Consider the following 18,248-nt stretch of genomic DNA (forward strand, 5'->3'; position numbering starts at 1 on the left):
AAACCTTAAATGAATTTGTCATTTCAACAGTTAACATGAACGCTCTTAAAATAGCTTAATGTTTATTCTGCAACAATTCGCAATTGCAGTGAAATGTCCTGACCTTGAGGACATTAGCAGTGGCGTTTTATCAATGTCAACGGACGGATCTGTTTCCGTAGCAGATTACGTTTGTGCATCTGGATACGATTTGGATGGACTCAGTGAAATAGTTTGCCTTACCGACGGTTCCTGGTCGGACCAACCCCCTGTTTGCAGTAAGTAAACTGACCAGTAGTTTTATATGATTCGTTTGCCATAAAACACTGCTGTACAATATTCAGACGTCATGCACATGTAGGAAATCGTTCACCATTGAACACATATAAGTCATGTTGAAAGAACTCAAATGCATGATTGCTAACCAATACATACACTTTATTATGCGCTCTTTGATTTTTAGGCATGTTTTTGCTAAGGCGAAATTGCGCAATCTATTAATTTAAAAGTAATATAACGGGAAGACATATTATATTTCCAATACAAAAACCCAAAAGTATGCTCCATCATTATCACTATAAACCAATACAAACATTCACAATGTCAGAAATCCAGTGCCACTTTTCCACGACAGTCCTCAACGAAGTTGTGCCACACGACCTTATGCTATTTACATATGACAACTCACTGCACCAGGTTCTGTATTTGTGAAAAATTCGTGCCTGTCAGTCACTATCACATTTTTTTTCTGATCGGTACTCAGTCATGCGTGATAACATGTCGACTTGTTCCTAACAAATACACTGCACAATCTTTCCACACTAGATGAGCTACCCATGTCTATCATTACAATATGTATGATTCACATATTCAGAAACTTAGGACGTTGAGGGTCACCAGCTTACAAGAAATGCATTCCATATAACCATCGGGTTATACCCATTCAGCTAGCACATTTTCCTAACACCACTTAACCGACTTTAAATATAATTTCAGAATGTGAATCTCCGCCCCAAATATTACACGGCACTTATACAATCTCCAGCGACGGACAGACTGTCACCTACAGTTGTGAAAGTGGCAGCGCTTTGGTCGGCAACACCTCCCAGATGTGTGACACCGCGGGAGCAGGCTGGCTTGGCACTCAACCGGAGTGTTGTAAGTTTCGAGAACGTGTGAAAAAGTTATGTTTATCGAGCATTTATTTCAAGTAATTATCATTGGATAAAATGAAATTTACAATCCTTATTTTGCAGTCGTCTGTGATTCACTGACAAACCTTGCAAATGGTTTTATAAATCTCACTACGGACGGTCGAACAACGTCGGTTGTATTTACATGTGAAGTTGGGAACACTTTAGCAGGAGCTTCTGTTGCTTCGTGTCAATCCGATGGCACATGGGATATACAGCAACCATCGTGTGGTAAGTATAATATACATGATTGTTTGGAATATATAATCTGAATATATGTGGTGTTATCTGTTCTCACCGAATGTATGCAATTTTGTCAGTAATCCTTTTAGGATCTCTAAAAACAGTAGCGTTCTTACGTTTAAGTTTTAAGACTATCTGCGCATGCGCGCAGGGAGTCTTAAGACCGCAGACTCCAAAGAACCACTTCTATTCATTTCGTTTATAACCATTTTTTTTGTCTCAATGCTCTCTATGTTTAGCAGAATGACGACGATATCATAAAATAGATTAGTTGTATTGCGGTCCGAGTATGAGTTCTTGCTTGTTCGGCTATTTCCACGCTGTATTTCTGTATCCCGGCGTTTTATTTTTAGCAGGATATAACTATTTTTAAATCGTTAAATTTATCAGATTAATGGGTCAAAATAATGGAGGCTCTGGTAGGAAGGTAACATACTGATATTCACTCTGAATTTAGCCCAAGATGTTCTAGAAATTATACGACAGTGAGTCATGCCAACATTTGATGAAGCAAAGTAGTTCGGATTTAACCTGTAAAACATCTTTTTTTTAATTACGTTGTGACTTTCCAAGGTTTGAGTTTCACTATTTGTATAAACGCGTCTTTCAGTATCCTGTTCTGGATTAAGTGTGATAGGCAACGGGACTATGACGATGAGCTCCAATGGCACTTTGACGCTAGCGAAACACACATGTGACCTTGGGTTTACACTGGTAGGGACAGACACACCTTGTGTGCTCTGAATCTGGATCTTGGTCATCTAGTCAGCCGGTTTGTGGTGAGTTGTTCTTTGTTTTTAAAGGTAGCTACTAGTATATGCATGTCATTTGAAGTATTGAATGCAATTATTTGTTATTGAAAATGATATGGTTGCTTTGATTTTGAAAGACTATTTAGGACATATACTTGTTTCAATGCAAGATTAATTTTGAGCACCAGAAAAAAATCATGACTGTTATTGCAATCTAAGTTAATAATAAATGATTGTGTGCACAATTGTTGGTGTTATTTGGAAAAGTTAGCCGTAAATCGTTTTGTTTTTATTTCTTTAAACTGCTTCTTCTTAACAAAATGTATTATGTTGTAGTTGCATGTCAGCAGCCAACTATTTTGGAAAACGGTAACTTTGTGATAAGTACCGATGGGCAACAGACAACCGCAAACTATTCGTGTCAATCTGACTATACCCTCGTTGGAGACGACGTCCAGTATTGTGGAAATGATGGCTCATGGACGGTCAACATGCCTACTTGCGGTAGGTCATTATAGAGAAAATAATAATACAATTCGGTCATAACTAAGTTTGGATGTTTTGTTTTCTCCATGCTTATAACGTTCTTAAGAAGTAACGTCCACAGAGCATTGCGAATCGTGTATAGTTGACTTGACAAACAAAATCCAGGGAAGTTATAGAATCTACAAGAAAAGCATTTAATCAAACCACAACCTGTAACATAGTATAAAATATTAACCGTTCCATGGCGATAATACCATAAAATTATTTATATATTTTCATGTGTGGTATGCCTGTGTTATTATGTACGTACAATTTGTGTCTCCGTATTTAATAATCATGTTGCATCGGTACAATGTTTGGCGTCAGGGCTTATCCCTTTGTATTTGCAATGGGGAACGCTTTATATTAAACGGAACAGGGTTACATTTTTATTTACAGTTTGTTCTGCCTTTCACACGCCGACAAACGGAGACATTGAAATATCCGATGCCGGAACTACGGCAACGTACACATGTGGCGAAGGGTATACGCTAAGCGGAGTAGCGCTCCAACAATGTGGAAGTGTTGAGGATGTACTGGCCGGAAACTCATCTCCATTCTTGTGGTAATACTTTTTGATTTTTGATGATAATTCAAAATGTAAGAAAATATTAATCCTGCATCATCCTAAGTACATTCTAAATACGGGATGTTTAAACTGTTTTGTTCCATTTAACGTGGTTGGTTTACCTGATTTTACCTTCGGGTAAGACTAATTCGGCGTGCATCAGTTTGCGTTATAAATATTTTTATGTACTTCATAATACTTTTAAAACGTAAAACTTGTAAATCAGCTTTTCAATACATCGGTAATGCCTACGTGAATTCTTATATTCAAGTAACTTGCTCAACGCTGGATTACGTTTCTGGGGGTAATGTGAATATTTCCACCGACGGCGTCACGACAACAGCAACGTTTACGTGCGAAGAGGGGTATACATTACAGGGAGACTCGGAGATCACCTGCCGGAGTGATGGATCATGGGACCTGCAGGCTCCAGATTGCGGTAAGTATTGTGGTGTGGTATTAATATTATGGTCCTTCGTGTGTTCTTCATTGTGTTTAACCTTCAAACATGACTGAGTTATATTCTGGTCCCGTTGTATCGTTGTATCGAATAACTTGTGTTAAATTACACAGTGTTAGCTTTAAAAAATAATGTTTGATTTTCCTGCTTGTTTTCTAGTGTCATGCAGCTCTCTAGCTCAGCCATCTGGCGGTTCTCTAATTTATTCCACGGATGGGACAGTCTCAACAGTTACTGTAATATGTGACGTTGGATCAACGTTGAATGGTGCACAGTATCTTACATGCCGCTCAGATGGGTCTTGGAATATTCTGCCTGGAACATGTGGTCAGCTTTTCTATTTGCAATTGAATATGAACAAGAAAGAAAATAACAATTTCAACCATTCATATGTCTATGGGTAATTTTAGTAATCCGTTGAAATTACATTGTCAATTTTGCTTGTATTTTTAAAACTCAAAATTCCGTATTTTAGTGAAATGCCCAAGCTTTGAAAACCCTGACAGTGGCACGCTTTCCATTATGACGAATGGTTATGTTACCATGGCAACCTATGCATGCAACTCCGGGTACTATCTTGATGGATCAAGTGAAACAGTTTGCCAGACCGATGGTACTTGGTCTGATCAACCACCTGTTTGCAGTGAGTAACCCGTCCCGTTTTTTGTCATTTGCCACAAAATGCTTGCAAGCACAAAACATATTTATGACCTTTAATAAGTTTTTATTAATCAAGAAAAAACATACACTTATCTGTACTGATAGGAATTTCTAACCGTGTACTTTAACGATCTTTTTGACAGAATGTGAAGCTCCACCCGCAATACAGAACGGATCCTACTCAATCTCCGGTGACGGACAAACTGTTACTTACAGTTGTGATGTTAGCAGCTCAATTGGTCGGAAACACGTCCCAGATATGTGACTCCGAGGGAACAGGCTGGCTAGACACACAACCGGAGTGCGGTATGTTTTCTGACGACGCGAGAACCATATATTTACAGCATGTACTTGAGATGAAACAATAATTACGTGTTTCTTTTGTAGTCGTCTGCGACCTACTTACAAGCATAACCGATGGTTCAGTCAATCTCAATACGGACGGTGAAACTACGTCAGCTACCTTTACATGTGGTGTTGGTCATACTCTAGCTGGTGATGCTGTTGCCTCTTGTTCACCAGACGGCTCTTGGGATCTTCAACAACCAATATGTGGTACATATTTCTGTGTTTGGAAATAATTATTGTTCCTTGTGTTGATTGCAAAGATGTTAATCTTTTGTGAATTATTTAACCGCTCAAATAGTCGTTTTCTATGAAAACACATGTTCTTACTTTTAAATTCACTTGGTTTGTGTTTTAGTGTCCTGCCCTGAATTAAATACAATAGACAATGGGAGCCTATCCATGAGCTCCAATGGCACTGTGACAAAGGGAGAGCACAGATGTGATCTCGGTTTTACCCTAGTTGGAACAGCTATTCTTTCGTGTTCTGACTCTGGAGTGTGGTCATCCAGTCAACCGTTTTGTGGTGAGTAGTTTTACGAGTGCACTTTATTTATCAACACTATTTAAATGTAGTAAAATGGTAATAGGATTGTTCATTAATTTATTAACTGGTGTGATCATTAATTTAATGTTTGACCAAGACTGAAACCGTCTTTAGTGTTTGTTTTAAGACTGGAACATTTTTTGATTGCAATATGATATGAATGAAGACGATATTGGGGTGTTATTTATGCTGTTATGTAGAATATTCTTGCTGTATAACATGTGCTTTATAATTAAATCATCTTTAGTTACATGCCTACCACCAGCTGTTGTTGAGAACGGTAACTTTACGATACGTTCAAACGGACTCGAAACAAGTGCGATATACTCTTGTGATGCCGACTATACACTCGTAGGAGACGAAGTTTTGTATTGTGCAAGTGACGGCTCAGTGGGCAGACAACATTCCTGTTTGCGGTAGGTCAACGTATATTGCTAATAGTGATTGAGTATATATTTCATTCCAGAGAAGGATGTCGTTACTTTTATAAGTACGTTAACGGTTAATATTTGTTTATTAATTAGCAATACTTTACCTGGCAATTGTTACCGGCCGGGAAATTCTATGGAAACAAGTCAAATCGCTCCTTGAACTAGTTACACTTACTTATACATACATACTCGTAAACACATACTCAAATAAATGGTTGACATCTATGTTTCAATCTAACATCTTCTGTCAGTGAAAGTCATGAACGATAGATTCTAAAATGAAAGATGTTACTTGTAAAACCGCGCTGGAAAATCCAAAATCTAAATTCATCGACGACATTATGCCAAATTAACCAAATGACACAACTCAATTGAACAAATGATGACTTAACACATATGCTTACATTTGCTACTAGTTAATACTCTATCTTATTTATACAATGATAGATATTTTCTTTTATCTTCAATGGCAAATTACATCAATTAGGAAGTGACTGCTCAGTGTTACATGTGTTTTAGCACATGAACGTGAATCAAAGCATGGTTATACCATCTCAGACCATTGGTTACTTTTCATCTTTATAGGTTTTAAATCTGAATGGTTATTGATTATAAAAACATTCCAAACATGCTAGGTATACATGATTTACTGTTTCGTTTGCAGTTTCGTCGCATCGTTTGAACGTCCATACCGGATGTGGTCACTTAATCAAATACATAGTGGTTACGTTCAACCGATTTTATTTTTCTTCTATAGAACGTTACATTTACTCACTTTTTTAAATGTTTAGTTCGTAAGTGTATTTTTTTTCATTATGGAGTTTTGGGTCATGAAACACTAGAACTCAGTGTGTCTAACCTTGACAATTTTTTTCCGACATTCCATAGAAATATTACCAAATGTCTTTCATACTCACCGAATAGTAATACAGTTACATACTACTTAATTTGTAATGCCTTAAACAAGCTTGCATAATGTGATTTTCACGTTTTCGCAGTATGTTCGTCCTTTCAAATGCCGACAAATGGAGGCATTCAAATATCTGCTGACGGCACGACTGCAACGTACACCTGTGGTGATGGATATGCGCTCAATGGACAGACGATGCAACAGTGTGGCAGTGTCGAGGACTTATTGTCTGGAAGCCTACCTCCAACATGTGGTGAGAAAACATTGTTGTACTTGAATTATAGTTTTATTGTGTGTAAGTTTAAACTATTCGTAAACTTGTATGATATAACAGCGTAAAATACTAACGATTGCTCTCTAGGGTGGTTATTATAAATTGCATTGAGCTTTATTACAGTACCTTGCTCGACACTGGACTTCGTTTCCGGTGGATCAGTAAATATTTCTACTGACGGCGTAACAACGATAGCAAGGTTTACATGCGGTGAGGGATACACGCTACAGGGAGACTCAGATATTTCCTGTCGGAGCGATGGATCCTGGGATTTCCAAGCTCCTGAGTGTGGTAAGTAATTCAATTACGATACTCAGATGAAAATGTATGGTAAACATGCTTTATTCAAAATTCAATTTCGTTGTGAACCTTTGATATTAATGGATGATGACGTATATAACGACAATGATGTGCTTATGTTATAATGTTATTGTCTAGTTTCGTGCAATCCTCTGACGCAGCCGGCGGGCGGAACGCTAAGTTACTCAACGGATGGTACGGTGACTAGGGTATCTGTGTTGTGTAACACTGGATACAGTTTGAATGGTGCAAGGAATCTTACATGTCGAGCAGATGGATCTTGGAATCTCGAACCTGGAGTGTGTGGTTAGTAGTTTTGATTTCTTGGTATCAATTTTTTAGTGAGTTAGTCCGTCATATCTCAAAGGGACGTTTCGATGTTATATTGAGCCATGGTGTGTGCTGTACATCTTTGTTGATGTCATACACTTCTGTTTTTTCATTAGTTTCTTGCCCAACCCTGACCGACCCATACAGTGGTACAGTTGATTTAGAAACGGATGGTACAACCACCAAGGCTACGTATATGTGTGCTGCTGGCTACTATTTGGATGGAACGAACAGCCTTACCTGCCAAACCAACGGATTTTGGTCAGACGTGGCTCCTATTTGCAGTGAGTTATGTTCTTTACTTGTAGTTAAATAGCAAATATATAACGTTCGTATTGTTTTTGCTAAACATACACTTTAAAAGTTATATATGGATGTAATGATATACATTTCAGAGTGTGAAGAACCACCCGTTTTAAACCTCGGAAGTTTTAACATATCTGTGGATGGGCTAATGGTGACTTACAGTTGTGAAGTGGGTAGCTCCATGTTCGGCGATACTTCACAGATGTGTGACACCGCAGGGGCAGGCTGGCTGGGAGAACAGCCGGAGTGTTGTATGAAATATGTTTCCTCATGATTCAATGATATTGTGATAAATGTGTGATTATATTTGCCATATGTTTCAGTCAACAAATACATTGATTTAAGGTTTGAAATATAAGACGTATTCTCCTTTTTGAAGTTATATGTGTTTGTAAGTAATAATGTCTTGTCAAAAGTATTTTTATAATTATTTTAGCTACATGCGATCCATTGGGCTCTGTTCAAAACGGAACATACCACTTTACCACTAATGGTGAGGCGACATTGGCGACTTTCACTTGCGATGTAGGAAACACTGTATCCGGAGTATCCGTCACCACCTGTCTCAGCGATGGCTCTTGGGATCTGCAAGTGCCAACCTGTGGTACGACAAAAATGTATTTGTATAGACATATATATGATATTATCTTATGTATTGTTATACATTCATATTATAATGCTTATCTATTATTTTGCCATTCTTTGTTTAAGTGTATTGTCCTGAAATTGCCGCCTTGGCAAATGGAAGTTATATCGTGAGTACGAACGGAACTGATACTATAGTTGACTATCGGTGCGATGTGGGCTTCACACTTGCCGGTGTTTCATTTTCGTCTTGCCAGTCAGATGGACAGTGGTCAAATCAATCGCCAGTTTGTGGTACTGTATAGCCTGCATTTCATTGCTCTGATGTATATTTAAACAAAACATAAACATATTTACTTCAAAGTCGTATCTGAGTTAAAAATAGTGCTTCTTTGTGTACATTTGTGTCAATTCATTTCTTACGTTTCGCACTAAACACGTGGAAAGTTATTATTATTATCAAGTTTCTTAAAACTTAATATTGAACTACAGTCCCGTGCTTAGAGCTGGCAAGTATCCACAACGCCGACAGGGTCATCACTACAAACGGAACAACTACGACTGTTAATTTTTCGTGTATGGATAAATATACTTTGGTTGGAGATGAAGATCTGATTTGCATGACTGATGGGTCATGGCAAGGAGCAACCCCGACATGCGGTATAAACCATTGATATACATGTACATGTATATATATATTCGCTGAAAAGTTCCCATGTGATATCTAAAATGGTTTCGTTCATAGTACTACTTTTCTCTACTGTACTCATTACTTACTACGTTACATATTGTTTAGTGTGTTCATCATTCCAATCTCCCTTGAACGGCGATCTGAAGATCTCGGAGAACGGAACAGGCGCCACATATACCTGTGCAGAGGGATTCTCTCTCAGTGGAGAGGCACAACAAGTCTGTGAAACTGTTGATGCTCAGCTTGCCGGCAACGACCCACCGACTTGTGGTATGTCTTTTTCTACAAGTTATAAGAAAATACATCTAAAGTTGTTTTCCTTTCATTTTAACAGGTCTGAAACCCTGTTGATTCCGTGTTTTTTCTGGCTTTTATATGATTACACGCAAGATGAAAAAATGCTTTGAGTATTATTATTACTTGGAACATAAATTATTGTTATAGTGGGGTGTGCGACGCTCCAAGCAACCAACGCATTTACTAATGCCAGTACGGATGGGTTGACGACCGTCATGGAATTTACTTGTGATGTCGGTTACACTTTGGTCGGGTCATCTAGTACACAGTGCCGTAGCGATGGTTTATGGACAAATGACCCGCCTTCTTGTGGTAAGATCACTTCCTTTTTATGGCCCCTCTTCTTATGGTAAGTTCAAACTAGCTATATAAGGTTGATCTTCTCATCATCTGATTGTGGGTTAACTTCATTCTAATTATTTACTATGACAGTCACATCTCATGTACATGACCAGAAAACATAAGGAAAAGGCAAGACATATTTTTAATTTAGCCTTATGAAGAAGGTCAGCCATTAATGAAATAGATTTTTTTTCACATGCAGTGTCATGCCCGGGCCTTTATGCACCAGAGGGAGCAGTGTTAGAGCAGATTTATAGAGGCGGTGTTACAATTGCCAGCTTTAGTTGTAACATTGGGTACAGCATTCTTGGATCCTCCATTCTGACATGTCGTACGGATCAGACTTGGGATTTCCAGACACCCTCATGTGGTATTGAGTTTTTCATTTGCGTTCGAAGGAATATTTTAAACAGGGATTTCTAATACATTTCCAGTAATCCTTATTGCAATTGGACAATTTTCTCAAACACCTACTGCATGTGTCGAAATGTAAAATTTAAGTTTTATGTTTGCTGTAGCAAGATAAACCGTTTTTTTTGTAGTGCAATGTCCAAGCCTTGTTGATCCTGCAAGCGGCAGCGTCGACGCAAGCACTGACGGATTAACCATGGAAGCTGCATTTGTGTGTGCGTCTGGATATTATCTCGAGGGAGCTGATGTAATTTTGTGCAATACGTCTGGACTATGGAGTGAAGATAGTCCTGTTTGCAGTAAGTTAGGTTATTCCGCCTTGGTTCAAATTATTTTGAATACACAGTGTGTATCATATGTTTGTTTTACATTTTTATTTGTTTTATTATGTTTTCGAAACATCACCAAAGCTCACCAATTTTTTTCACAGAGTGCGTTATGCCAACTAGCATTTCAAACGGCGCTTACCAGGTAAGGGAAAACGGCAGTGTGCTCGAGTACTCGTGTATTGAGGGGTATACACTTTCTGGAATGACCGTCAGGACATGTAGTGAATTACGGGGATGGCTGGTCAGACTCTAGTCCTTCATGTAGTAAGAATCATTATTTATACTTTGAAAGTATTTTTCTGTATTGTGTAAGTATCTTTTTTGTACAAATGCAATAGACGGTGTACATGAAATAAAAGTCTTAATCAAAGTGGTAATTTAAATAATACTCTTTTCTTTAAAACGTGTCTTCCAATCGGCATGTGCTTATGTGTCACTTGTGTACATCTGCATTTCAGTAAAATGTGGTGATCTGGCATCGCCAGACTCGGGTAATGTATTATTAAGCACGAATGGTACCGTCACACACGTGCAGTATTTCTGCGATGTTGGATACTCAGCATCTGGCGTCAGCGAGTCCAGATGTCTTGAAGATGGAACGTGGGAGCTATCTGATCCTCCTACATGTGGTAATGCAGTGTTTAAAAACCCAGGATTTCATTATATATTCGCAATGAACAATTCCGATAAAAATTGAAATTGTTATGTTCATGCATTTTTTTTCTAAAGACAACGCTCAAGAAGGTCTTCTCTTCTACTAGATGTTTCCTTTTAAATGTATATCTGTTCATATTACCAAACGACAGTCTGGTTGACTCACTTACTTTATTTACTTTTTTAAGTACCATGTGAGCCACTAGAAGACATGGTAAACGGGAGCGTTTCTTATACCACCAATGGTACTGAAACAGCTCTCACTATCGAATGTGAGTTGGGGCATACTCTGAGTGATAATGCCATCGTTTCCTGTCAGCCAGACGGCACATGGACAACCGGACTTCCTCAGTGTGGTCAGTATTTTATATTTCCTGTCTTTTTATGTCAGAAAAAGTATCAAAGACATTCGAATTTATGAAACTTTGGAAACCACCCACAACCTAATTTGAAAATAGTATTGTAAGCAATCAAAAAAAATTATATATGCTTTCCAGTCAACTGTAACGATATTTATTTCTTACTTTGTCAGTGTATTGTTCCTCGCTTAACGACCCCAAGAACGGCTTTTCGGATTCGTTTAATGAAGACAACCAGGCAAAAGTATCATTCAGTTGTGACAGCGGTTACACCCTGATTGGACAGTCGACAATTACCTGTCGTCCGGACGGAACGTGGTCGGATGATTCACCCTCTTGTGGTAATGCGTTTAAATAGTTTTAAAAATCATGGTTTTAAAACGCATCAATAATAAACCCTGAAGTTTTATGTAGATATGAATATGTTGACAAATATTCAATACTGAGCCAAAGAAACGGTATCATTCGTCAGCCCTTACATTGATACATGTCTTTTTGACAGAATGTGAGGTGTTCAGTTCACCACGGAACGGGAACTTGACAATTTCCACGGACGGCACTAAGGCTAGTTACACTTGTGGAGAAGGCTTCACACTGACGGGAGACACTACAATAGATTGCATTACAGCAATAACAACCCCAGACTATACACCTCCATCTTGCAGTATGTAAACTATGGATTTAAATATTTCTCGAGATAATAAATGGCATGATTGTATCATAATATAAACAGTTTGCCAAATAAATCAATATTATATTGTGTTTAATATAAACTGCATGTTCAATCTTGTTTATATTTGCGGTAGCCTATCAACATAGTTTAGAGGAATATATCATGTCTTCATGTGTTTCATACAAAGCTGTATTTTGCCAGCTCTGTGCGATCCGCTATCAACTACCGCAGCAATTGCATTGGCCTCCGATGAAACTGTGACTTCGGCGACATTTTCATGTGAGGTTGGGGCTACGTTAGTTGGTGCAAGTATCGCCACTTGTCGAAGTGATGGAACATGGAACACGTCTCCTCCAACATGCGGTAACTGAAATAATAATATTTCGAAGTTGTGTTACAAACGTTCACAGTGTTATTATTGTTTCAACTTTAGATTGTAGATGTAGTTGTTTTTAAATTAGTGCTATGCTTTCCTCTAGTTCCAAATGAATAATCAACATACTAACTATTTGCTTCTATATTAATTGGGTAAGAAACACTTTGTTCTGAATATCAGTTTGATTTATTTGATTAGTTTACTTTTTTATTTAAATAGTTACGTGCGCGACATTAGGCACCGTATCTGGGGGCACAGTGGAGCTACAGGCGTCCGGGACGACAACAACAGCGGTTTTCACTTGCGAGACGACACATGCCCTATACGGAGCGGCTAATCTCAAATGCCGAGACGATGGATCGTGGGACTTTCAGCAACCAATATGTGGTATATATTATTGAAAAGAAAAAGGATGTTTTGCAAAGTGTTTTGGAAAGCGGAAAGAAAAAAATCTGTGTAATCTATATACTGTAATATATACACTTACTTTTTATGTGGTTTGCATCTGACAGTCAAATTACCATCCGCTCTTGTTGTCTTGTTACAGTTTCCTGTCCTGCCTTGGACACACCAACAAGTGGCTTTGTCAACGTTACAACGGATGGATCTAACCCTGTTGCAATGTTCACATGTGCCAGCGGTTACTTCATTGACGGCAGATCCAGCCTCACATGCCAGGCAGAAGACGGTCTGAGTGCACTCTGGGACTTCCACCAACCTCTGTGCAGTATGAACATTTAACATACGTTGATTAGATCATTTAGGGTTATTAGTACTGTGTTTTGATCCGGTAGGTTGATTTCGACTCGAGTGGATTTTTGCAGATTTGGATTTCACGAGCCGAGTGAAATCAAAATCAGCAAAAATCCACCAGAGTCGAATACGACATCCCGGATCAAAACGCAGCACAAATAACCCTTATATTATATACATTGCTGGTTAGATCACTTAAAAGTCACATGTTTTTATAATAAATGTCATTTTAACGACGAACTATTTTGTTTGATGACATCATTTTAACATCGCGCAACGATACTTGTTATGACATGACGTCACAAGAGTGGAATACGGCCGTATTGCACTGGAGTGGAATACGGACTACCGTATTTTGCGATATGTGTGATCTTAAGGCGACGGTTAGGATTTATGTAGTTATTTAATGAAAAAAGGGTTCCCTATGACTTCTGTTCATTTTGGAAACAAGATGATACATCAGTGCCAAAATGATCACATGCAGGTTTAAACTACAAATGTAAAGGAATCTGTGAATTTGGCGTTAGAGGGTGTGCACTTTGGAAGCGCGTCTAAGAAAGTGTGCCCCCTTCCAAAAGAATACGCGTCGCCCCTCCCCATCCAAATCCGCTGATGTTTGGCGCACAGAAGCTGTTACCTTTACCAATGCATCTTTTATAAAGTGCACTTTGTCAAACCTGCTAAATGTGAAAATTAAAACATAATGCTGATGAATTTATAATTTCAGAATGTAACCCATCCGGTCAGATATCCAATGGGTCGGCGGCATTGTCGGCAAACGGCATGTCGGTGACATACACTTGTGACACTGGCTTCACGCTCAATGGCGCTGGAATTAGGTCTTGCAACACCGACGGGACAGGCTGGACTGGCACAGAACCAAGCTGTGGTGGGTAATTGAATGTGCTTGTTCAACCAATAAACATTAGACAAGATATAGTTTCCTAAATTATTCCAAAACTCCTTAGGAACAGCTATTTTAGAAGCTTTGCATACATTTGAATTAAGACGACATTTTTTGCAATGTGATTTATTATTAAAAAGGATTGATATGTATGAATGGATGTAATTAAATTGTAATAAACACCTCAAAATTCGGAAATTAGAAAAACTCTATTCGAGTAGTGCATGAGACGATATTGTAACAGTCTAGTATGAAAATCTGCAGTTTCTTGCCCTGAACTGACCACTCTTTCGAACGGGGATATAACCCTGGTTACGAACGGCTCAGTGACGTCCGTTGAAGTGGCATGTGATGTCGGTACATCTGCCAGTGGAGAAGACATGCTTGTGTGTAATCCGGATGGTACATGGAATGCAAGTCTGCCTGACTGCGGTAAGTGGTCTGTTTGATCAAGCATATTGGAAATGTTGTTTTTTTGTACTCTCCAAAAAATAGAGTTTAGTCTGAATTCACTATGTGAACTTAGTACGAATGTTTAGTCGACGTTACATCAAAGTACTTTTTAATAGAATTAAAGAAGTATATCAAATTAAATAAATAATATTACGTATAAATAACACATTCCAGTGGAATGCCCTGCTCTCACACTGGACAGTCATGGAAGCGTTAATGTAACCAGCACTGGTACCATTAGCGAAGGTGCGTTTTCGTGTGACGTCAATTACACGATGGCTGGTACCGAGCGTCTGACATGTCGGGAGGACGGAACATGGTCAGCTACGGAACCAACGTGTGTTGCATGTTCTGCCATTGATACGATCCTGAACGGTCATATTACAATTACCACAAATGGGAGTTTAACTTCAGCTGCGTTTTCATGTGAGGACGGATATAGTTTGGCTGGCTCGGAAATATTGGAATGTAACTCCTCCGGAATATGGGACAAATCCATACCTAAGTGTGGTAATACTTTTTGCTTTTTTCTAATATTATCAATGAATTAATGCACAAAGATGTACTTCGACCTTTCTTAACTTTAAATGAATCACATTGACAGTTGTGAGCTTCAGGCTATCCTTTTTGAATTATCATAATAATGGTACTACTACTACTACTACTACTACTACTACTACTACTACTACTACTACTACTACTACTACTTATTATTATTTTATTGTTAGCTGTTTACTTTTCCAGAGTGTGACCGGTTTGTGTCCCCCACCAATGGCAACATGATGGTGTCAGCTGACGGATCCCAAGTATCATACACCTGCGATGTCGGTTTTTCCCTCCAGGGTGTTCCTTCTCAAGAATGTATTCCTGCAACATCTGGCTCCTCCGTCCAGCAGCAGCCTTCTTGTGGTAATACTGTCATTTAACGTCGTGTAATATAGTTTTAATTAAGGTGAAAGGTTGATTTGGGTTGTAGACTTCATTTCGTCCGTGAAAACGTATCGACGTTCACGTTTATTCATTTTTAGGTTTCATAATAATATGTTTATTACTTCAGTAATATGTGGAACATTGTTTTCAACGGCTGGTCTTGAGGTTATACAGTTTACGGACGGTGAACGAACGTACGCCGAGTTTAAATGCGATCCTGGTTACACAATGAGCGGGAAGACAATCATTAGCTGTCGCTCCGACGGCACATGGAATGCCAGTCAGCCTACATGTGGTAGGCTAAGTTTTTTCTATTTTTTTGTTTTTACAGAGAAATTTTAAGCTAAGGACTGTAAAATACTGATAATAGTAACGTTTAATAGTTAATGATAAATATATATTCGTTAGAAGACTAATCTGATTTTCAAGCGTTCGTTTAACGCTGCAATTCCGTACCGAGTGGTGCAATTATCAGTTTGCATTCAGTTATATGTATACAAACACCTTTGCAGAGGTTTGTGAAACATTGACGCCCCCGTCTGTCGGTGATGTATCGATAATGACAGACGGTGAGATGACCTCTGCCAATGTGACCTGTCCGGCAGGGTTTGTGTTGGACAGCAGTGGAACCCTTAACTGCAGAGCTGACGGAACCTGGAACTTCGACGTACCTGATTGTGGTAGGCTGTTTAACATTTTTTTGTATAATAATGATATCATTAATGTGTTGTATTCGCCCGTATATGACACGTTTATATTGCTGATTTTGTTACATTTGTCATTGTGCGAAAATGAAATATTAGATTTGTATCAGGAAATTGTTAAGTTAACACAAACTCACTTCTTATCGTTTTTATTTGTGAATTTTATGTTTTACAGTTTGTGAACCTCCGCCGTCTCTGCAAAATGGGGAAACAATCATCTCTGCAGATGGGCTTACGGCTAGGTATTCCTGTCAGTCAGGCTACAGTCTCTCAGGTCCAACCACGAGAGTCTGCCAAAGTGACGGTACTGCTTGGACTGACGAGGATCCCTTTTGTGGTACTGATTGAACAATTTCTTATAAGTTAGGCACTGTTCATTGAATTGTTTAACTGTATGTCTCATTTTGACAAGGGGTACAGACAGTAGTTAAGTATACGATACATATTTAAATAGGCTCTTGTCAGGTCTTGAGTAAAACTTATTTAATTCGCCATAGTAAAAAAGTTTAACTCAATGCAAACAGACTCAGCAATTGTTTTTTCAACATTATCCTTACAGTTCAATGTGAGGAACTGCACCTTGTGAGTAACATGAACGTGACCTTAGTGACAAGTGGTGTGATCAGTCAAGCCGTTGTATTATGTGACCCGTGGTTTACCCTCGCCGACAGCCAAAACGTCACCTGTAGCTCTAACGGATCATGGAATATCCACCTTCCGACATGCGGTAACGGATGAAGCTTACCAATTTCTTCTTGTTGCTGTTTACATTTTTTTTTGTAATACGAGCGCTTTAAGCTTTACTGTAACCCAAATCAATGTTGTCGGAATCAACACTTAATCTCAATATAAAGCGTGCTTGTGATATATTCGACGTGGATCATGACCATGGTATGTCAGTTTGTTCAAAATTGAGTGTTCTAGTCCTGTTTTCCAGTACGCTGCGAGCAGCTGCAGGTTGGAACAGGCCTGTCGTACAAGGTAACGACAAGCGGCTCCCTCTCTGTAGCAGAATACACATGTGCCAGCGGGTACACGCTAGAAGGAGCAACGAGCAGCTCCTGCCTCCGTAATGGCTCCTGGGACAGCGTGCCGCCATCATGTGGTAAAATAATATAGTGTTTTTTTTCCTTTGTGGACAACTTTTGTTTTCTTTTCGTTGGGAGAAAAAACACAACTTACGCCTTTACTCGTGTTGTGATCAATTATCTATTCGTGTTATTAAACAGCTAAACAATGATTTTGTTATAAGCGGTTGGTACCTTTTTAGTTTGAAAACTAGGTTTGCTCGTCATCCTAAAACATGGGATACATTTGACAAAAAAATGAAATTCTGAAACAGAATACACACTGTTTGATGAACATTGTGATATTTGATATGATGTTTTAAATATTTTTCAACTTATTCTAACAATTCAACAATTGCTAGTCCCGGCTGCCTCCACACTGGATCCATGCGAGGCGACGACGACCGAATGCAACAGCGGAGCCGCCATCGGTCTAGGAGTAATGTTTGGCCTGGCGCTCATTGCCGCGGTAATCCTAGGATACTTTGCCTGGAGATACTGGCGACTGTGGAAGGGCGTCGGGGGAGGCAAGTCTGGCTTGTACTCGAAAGGTAAATCGCACTGTTTAATACTCAATAGTTCTTGACTGCAGTCGAACGCCGTTATGTCGAACTCTGTTACTGTCGGACTTGTCCCTGTCCCGTATTAATTCCTTTTGTTTTTATTAAAAATATTTCCGCTTGTGTCGATATTGTTTATCGAAAACTCGCTTTATCGCAGTCATATTTAAATCACTGCGGTCGAATTTCACTTACTGTATCTATTATTTGATTAAATCGTTTAAACTATGTTCTGTACACAACAAAACATAGTATAACAAAAATGAAGCGAACTTGTAGTAAAATTCCATTTGCTGAGTAAATTGTTTTGATTTCATAGCGTTCTGTTGTTATCATA

At 38.7% G+C, this 18,248-nt stretch overlaps 1 protein-coding gene and 1 long non-coding RNA gene across 2 annotated transcripts in view; both read left to right on the plus strand.

The window, feature by feature from the left end:
* LOC128225682 (uncharacterized) overlaps positions 1-18,248 on the plus strand; it is a 34,276-nt gene that overhangs the window by 15,119 nt on the left and 909 nt on the right. The window contains 43 exon segments of the mRNA XM_052935591.1: positions 90-257; positions 976-1,137; positions 1,236-1,403; positions 2,026-2,148; positions 2,504-2,671; positions 3,532-3,699; positions 4,196-4,317; positions 4,524-4,686; positions 4,768-4,935; positions 5,084-5,251; positions 5,520-5,659; positions 5,661-5,688; positions 6,702-6,866; positions 7,011-7,178; positions 7,326-7,493; positions 7,634-7,801; positions 7,913-8,074; positions 8,260-8,427; positions 8,535-8,702; positions 8,901-9,068; positions 9,205-9,369; positions 9,544-9,708; positions 9,941-10,108; positions 10,281-10,448; positions 10,580-10,686; positions 10,718-10,742; positions 10,937-11,107; positions 11,321-11,488; positions 11,665-11,832; positions 11,994-12,155; positions 12,366-12,527; positions 12,760-12,927; positions 13,088-13,267; positions 14,021-14,182; positions 14,462-14,629; positions 14,825-15,160; positions 15,395-15,559; positions 15,708-15,875; positions 16,093-16,260; positions 16,460-16,621; positions 16,844-17,011; positions 17,222-17,389; positions 17,714-17,902. Of these exon segments, the coding sequence (XP_052791551.1) occupies positions 90-257; positions 976-1,137; positions 1,236-1,403; positions 2,026-2,148; positions 2,504-2,671; positions 3,532-3,699; positions 4,196-4,317; positions 4,524-4,686; positions 4,768-4,935; positions 5,084-5,251; positions 5,520-5,659; positions 5,661-5,688; positions 6,702-6,866; positions 7,011-7,178; positions 7,326-7,493; positions 7,634-7,801; positions 7,913-8,074; positions 8,260-8,427; positions 8,535-8,702; positions 8,901-9,068; positions 9,205-9,369; positions 9,544-9,708; positions 9,941-10,108; positions 10,281-10,448; positions 10,580-10,686; positions 10,718-10,742; positions 10,937-11,107; positions 11,321-11,488; positions 11,665-11,832; positions 11,994-12,155; positions 12,366-12,527; positions 12,760-12,927; positions 13,088-13,267; positions 14,021-14,182; positions 14,462-14,629; positions 14,825-15,160; positions 15,395-15,559; positions 15,708-15,875; positions 16,093-16,260; positions 16,460-16,621; positions 16,844-17,011; positions 17,222-17,389; positions 17,714-17,902 (6,912 nt within the window).
* On the plus strand, positions 2,158-3,130 carry LOC128227555 (uncharacterized). Its single transcript, XR_008259832.1, has 3 exons — positions 2,158-2,194; positions 2,504-2,671; positions 3,092-3,130. It is a non-coding gene; the product is annotated as an uncharacterized LOC128227555 (long non-coding RNA).

This window comes from Mya arenaria, chromosome 3, assembly GCF_026914265.1.
Source record: "Mya arenaria isolate MELC-2E11 chromosome 3, ASM2691426v1".
Classification (NCBI taxonomy): Eukaryota; Metazoa; Mollusca; class Bivalvia; order Myida; family Myidae; genus Mya; species Mya arenaria.